This window comes from Meriones unguiculatus, chromosome 6, assembly GCF_030254825.1.
Source record: "Meriones unguiculatus strain TT.TT164.6M chromosome 6, Bangor_MerUng_6.1, whole genome shotgun sequence".
Taxonomy (NCBI): domain Eukaryota; kingdom Metazoa; phylum Chordata; class Mammalia; order Rodentia; family Muridae; genus Meriones; species Meriones unguiculatus.
Genome location: NC_083354.1, coordinates 50337797 through 50344138, shown reverse-complemented (window position 1 = coordinate 50344138; position 6342 = coordinate 50337797). Strand labels below are relative to the sequence as shown.

Sequence of the window (6342 nt, the reverse complement as noted above, 5' to 3'; positions counted from 1 at the left end):
TAATTTCTAATTTACTGTTTATTATTGCTATTTAGTCACAGAAAAAAATTAATACTTTACAAGAAATGTACTTTAGCTTATGTCATATAGATATAATTTTATGAGAAGAGGAACTATGGAAGAACAGGATGTCCTTAGAAGGAAATAAAGAAACAGCAATAAAAGAATTCTTCCATATAAAGATTTTTTAACTGAATTATTTTTTTTTCAGAATACAAAACCTTAACTATTAGGAGGAAGGCGAAAAACAGCAATGACGACAGTAAGATAGAAAGCCAAGAATAAAGAATTCTTCTATATAGATGTGCGGCATATGTAGCATATATGGGCTGTTATAACAAAAATACTCATGTATTATAATCAATTCTCATACAGTTAGAGACAGCACTTTCCAAGCAAGTATAATTCGCCTGACACTTTCTCAGTCTTCAGTTACATGACGAGTTAAAGCTGTGTAGCAGTCACTGCTGATGAGCAGTATCAAGACAAATGCTTGACGAGATATAATTTTTCTCCTTGTTCACTTGTAAAGATAGGTGCTTTTTTGTAATGTTCTACAAGCTCCTCCATGGTGCTGAATTTCCGCTGCCCAATGCAGTAAACAGTCTCTTTCAGCTGGACTTTAAAATGCTTGTTTTTCCCTTGTGCTTTTAGTGATACTGAGAAGTCATTTGGCTAAAAGAGAAAGAAGGAAGGGGAGGTAAACATTTTGAAAGTCACATATCAGAATGTAAAATAAAACAACCGCTAAAACCTGAACATTTACTAAGTATAAGACACTATGCTATTGACACACTCCCTTTATTCCTTAAAATTAACCTTTTTTTATGAAATGAGAATAATGAGGCTCAGAAAACATGGCTCTAGGATCCCTCACCTGAAGACAGGATGCTAGCTTCTCTTAACAGTTACCCATAGTGCCTACAGAGCAGCACACAGAGAAAAGTCTGCTAGCTTTCAGAGGCACATGAGAAAATACCAGACTTCTACTCCATGCTCTCTCAGTTCAGCATGGACAGTAACTGACTTACATTACACTCTGAATTTTCAAAAAATAAAGAACAAGTAAGAATTCAACTAAATTGTAATGAAAGATGACAAGCACAAATTCCTACAAAGGCCAAAAAGAGAAATGTAAGTAAGATGGAGAGAAAAGAGGGTGTGGCCAGCCTAATACTATTCACCTATGATGGCTGCTTTGTAGGCATAAACCCATGTGGACTGGTCATTTTATTTGTTTTTAATCACCTTTATTTATGTGTATGGGTGTTTTGCCTGCATGTATGTCCACTGCCCAAGGAGGCCAGAATGAGGTATTAGATCCCCTGAAACTAGGTCCTTTGAAAAAGCAACCAGTGCTCCTATCATTGAGCCGTCTCTCCAGCATGTTCTCTCAATTTTAAAGAGAAATCTGAAGCCCACATTTTTAAAAGATGTTTTTACTACTTTTTAAATTTTGTGTATGATTGTATGCCTGTGTGTGGGTCTATGTACACTCATGCAGATAGATGTTCAAAGGAGGCACCAGACTCCCCTGAGAGCTGGAGCTACAGGAGGCTGTAAGCTACCTGGCACAGTGCTGGGCACTGAACTATGGTCCTTTGGAAGAACAGCAAGTGCTTTTAATTGCTAAGCCATCTCTTCAGCCCTAACGTCTGGAATTTTATAAATTCTTCACTATTTAAATATTGGCGATGACTTAGAAAGATTTTTAGTTATGCAGACCAAACAAAAACACATGTTCAAGATCTCAAGCTGAAAAATAACACTACTGAAAATAATCATATATTTTGGCTAGCATTTACCCAAAAGACAAACAACATCCTGTATTTAAATTTCTTTCTTTTCCTAACTAGATGGTTGGAGGTAGCTGCAACTGTTGGTTTAAACATACTTTTGAACAATCTCTGTCAAGCCATAAATAGTGACTTTAAATGGTATGCTGCACATAAAAATGAACTTCACTATTCTTCTTAACAACCATCTGAGGGAGGGGAGGAATACAAAGTGAATAAAGTGTATGGGGGAATACAAAGTGAATAAAATGTAATTAAAAAACAAACAAACAAACAAAAACAACCATCTGTCTCCTGAGAGGTTAAAGGCCTCATTTTCCCCAACTTCACATCAGAAACTTCAATTCATCTCAGTCTCATATACACACCACCACCTTCTTTCTTTCAAACTTTTGTACAATGCACTCACAGAAAGCCAGTATTAATCATGATTTGATAAGCAGAAAACGGTATCATTCATCAGAAAAAAAAAAAAACAAATTTTAAGAAATATAAGAACCATCAAATTTTAACATAAAAGCAACACTAAAAAGAGACTAATATCTATGTTATTTTTCAGTTTGTATGATTTTATTGTTGAGCTGGTTCTACAACATAATTTACCTTTTACTGAAAATATATTTCAAATGGTGCTAAACAGGTTGTTAAGGTGAATAAAAAGCTATTTTGTAAGGTATGGTGTTGTACACCTTTAATTCCTGCACTGGCAAGAACAGAGGCAGAGGATCTCTAGGTTCAAGGCTAACCTGGACTACCTACAAAATGAGTTTCAGGGTAGCTAGGGCTACATAGTTAGCCACTGTCCTTATGAAAGAAAAGAAGGGGAGGGGAGAGGGAAGGAGAGGGGGAGAGGAAAAGAGAAAGGAAAATGAGGGGGGAGGGGAAAATAGGAGAGAAAGAAAAAGGAGAGGAAGGGAGGGAGGGGGAGGAAGGGAAGGAGGGAAGGAAGGAAGGAAGGAAGGAAGGAAGGAAGGAAGGAAGAAAGGAAGAAAGGAAGAAAGGAAGAAAGGAAGAAAGGAAGCCAGCCAGCCAGGCGTGGTGGCATGCCTGAAATCCCATCACTCTGGGAGGCAGAGGCAGGCGGATCTCGATGAATTTGAGGCCAGCCTGGTCTACAAAGCGAGTCCAGGACAGCCATGGCTACAAAGAGAACACTGTCTCGAAAAACAAAAGCAAAACAAAATAAAAAACCAATATATGAAGACACATAATTTTTTTATAGTCAGTGACTTCCCGTAAGGATTACAATGACTATATTCTTAGATATTACATATTAGTAGCATTTTCATTTGCACTGTCTACTCTCAAGGAAGAAACCAATGCTCAGTCTGCCCCCATTTTTAAGTTTAATGGGTCAGAAATATTCCAAAACTACAAAATCAATACAACTAAAGAAAGCCCACTAATATAGCATATTCATTGCTCAGTTATCTTATTCAAAACAGGAATACTGGAAAAAAACACTGTCTATGATCATGTCCTTCCCACCTTACAACTTAGTTAGGTTTAAGGAAACTGGCCATTCAAACTCTTCAACCTTATTTTTGAATGTTTGGAGCTCTATTTCCATTTACCTTTGAAAATCAACTTACCGAAGATTCACTATCACGAATGAGGAAGTCTCCTTCATGTCCCCTTTCATTCAATGCCATTTCTGCTTGGTGCCTGGTAACTTTGCCATAATACCAAGGATTGCCAGCAAACTTCCCAATGAGTGAAGGCCTAATATAATCACACTGTGGAGGTGATGGTTCCAAACCTGAAGTTAATGGATTATTCTGCATAATGGTAACATAGTTTTTGGGCACCAGGCCAACCATACCATTGGTTTTTCTGCATTTCCACCACTCTGGGTCATTTTCCGGCTTTTCAATAACATCCATTACATCACCTTTCTCAAAATTGAGCTCTTCATCATTGGATGAGCTGAATGGGTAAAGAGCCTGTACGACGTGCAGCACTTGGCCTGTATTTAGGTTATTGACAACTGCTGCTAATTTCTCTGACAGAGAACCTACATGGTCACCCAAAGGACTGTCACCTTCTTCAGTTACATAGTTTGAAGGAAACCATCCAATTTGTCCATTGTAGCTGCCACGCCACCACCCATCACTGCATTTCTCCATGACGATCACCTTGGTCCCTTTTATCAATGACAATTCATCCTCTCTCTCAGCCATGTAGTTAAATTTCACAAAAGCAGGCATGTTGAGGTCATAGAGACGTTCTCCTGGATCAACAAAGCTATCATCAGCAGGAGATGCAGTGTCTGGAACGCTAGGTTTTCTTTTCACTTTTCCAATGCCTGTTTAAATAAAGAGGCGGCAGTAAGACTATAGCTTCAACTCAGTGCACTTACCCCAAGCCTCCAAATGTAAGGAAAAAAAAACGAACACAAAAAACAAAAACAAAAAAACCTGTGAAATGATGGAATCATCTTTTGGAAAATGAAATAGAAGTTCTTTTTCCATAACAAATAAAATGTCACACTTCAGTCATGTGATACTTTATCTTCTTTTCTCCTGCCAAACTCATGAAGTAACTGCATGATAATAAAATTGCCATGTTGAATTTTTTTCTTAAGTGTTAATATAGTTTATTTCATAGCTACAACTAAGAACACAAACACTCCAGTAACCCCATACTTGACATCTTGGTTTATTAACCTAGATTTTGTAATTAGCTATATAAAAATGAAACAACTATTTAAATCACTACATAAAATTTTATCTGGGTAATCTCATTTGCTAATTTTTTAAGTTTCCAAAGCCAGATCACTCTATGACTATGTCTATTTTAAAATAATGTATTTTTTACTCATTTGTTTCCTGTCACCCCAACACACATGCAACCTCTCAAAGGACAAGGATTTTTCATTTTGCTCATAAATAAAAATGCTAGGGACTTGAGGGGTACTTAGTACATAGAAAATGTTCACTGTATTTTTATTCAAAGAACTGAGAAGCCCACCAGTAGTGGCACATATCTTTAATCCCAGCACTTGGGAGGTAGAGGCAGGTGGATCTCTATGTGTTCGAGGCCAGCCTGGGCTACAAAGTGAATTCCAGAACAGTCAACGCTATATAGTGAAATCCTGTCTCAGACAAAAACAAACAAAAAAGAACAAAAACCAAAGAACCAAGAAAAAGAACCTATCATCAGAAATGAATACTGCTACTGCAACCATGTATTTTCAGGACTGTGTACTTCTCAGCATTATTATCTGATGTTTTGCTTTTTTACTTTGAAAAATTGGGAACTTGATGATTAGGTTTCAACCCATAAATCTGAGAGAATACATGGTAGCTCATGTCTGTAGTCTCGGCTATTGAGGATTGCATGAACCAAGGAATTCAAAGATAGCTGACAACACAGTGAGATCCTGTTTATTATAAAAACAGCACACCCCACTATGTTCGTAGCACATTTTGATCTAGGATTTAGTTCACCACAATCATTTGAATTTCAACTAGTCTTTTTTGCAAAAAAATTCTTTTAATCCACTACTTCTCTTGTTCTGATCTTGACTCTTAAAGGGTTTACCATGAAACTTAATTAAACAAACATTTAAATTTTTATTTAAACAAACTTAAATTTGTCATCTTGGAAAAGTTATTTAATTTTCAAACTTCAGTGCCTTTGTGAAATGTTGATATGTAAAGATCGATATTACAAGGTTTTTATAGTTTTAAAAAGTGTATATATAAGTGGTTAGCATAATACACAGCACATAGCAGGCATTCAATAGATAGTAGTCATCAGCTTTTCTGGTATTTTTCAGAACTACATAAACTTCATTATTATGACACAGCTGGACCGACTTGGCCAGGGTGGGAAGAGAAATCTGCACATGTAAGCACTGAGGAAGCACACAACTCTGACACAGCCATATTCTTGTTACCTTAAAAAATGTACAGATTCTTGTCCCCCATATCTATGTATTTGGCCTTCTCTTCTAGCAATTCTGTGTGTATATGTGGGAGGTCGAGACAGGGTCTCATTCACTATGTAGCCTTAGCTGTCCTGGAACTCTTTTATAGACCAGGATGGCCTTGAACTCAGAGATCTGCCTGCCTCTGCTTCCCCAGAGGGATTAAATGGTGTGCCCCACCACATCCGGCTAAATATTATTTATTTATTTAATATCTATGAGTGTTTTGTCTATGTCTGCATACCACAGGAGATATCAGATCCCATGTAACAGGTTATAGATGTGGGTGCTAGGAATTGAACCCAGGACTTCTGGAAGAGCAGTCACTGCCCTCGCCCACTGAGCCATCTCTCCAGGCCCCAGGCAACATTTAACTAGAACAATGCATTATAAGTTCTTCAAAAGCTTTTAAGAAGCAGCTGAGTATGGTGGTACATTCCTTAATCTCAGCACTCCAGAGGCAAAAACAGACAGATTTCTGAGTTTGAGGCCAACTTGGTCTACATAGTGAGATCTTACTTTAAAAACGCAAAAAAAAAAAAAACCTTTCTTTTAAAGAACCTGGGTAAACACTGAACACTCAGTCTCTATATAATCTTGCTCTTCTTTCTCTAG

General features: G+C 37.3%; 1 protein-coding gene across 4 annotated transcripts in view; it reads right to left on the bottom strand.

Moving 5' to 3' along the window:
• The window catches only part of Nck1 (NCK adaptor protein 1), a 46996-nt gene continuing 40654 nt past the window's right edge, over positions 1 to 6342 (bottom strand). For all 4 annotated transcript variants that reach the window (XM_021647994.2, XM_060385441.1, XM_021647995.2 and 1 more), the window contains 2 exons: positions 3389 to 4101; positions 1 to 675 (listed from right to left, as the gene is read on the bottom strand). In XM_021647994.2, coding sequence (XP_021503669.1) covers positions 481 to 675; positions 3389 to 4101 — 908 coding nt within the window. In that variant the 3' untranslated portion in view covers positions 1 to 480. The remainder of the gene's footprint in view (positions 676 to 3388; positions 4102 to 6342) is intronic.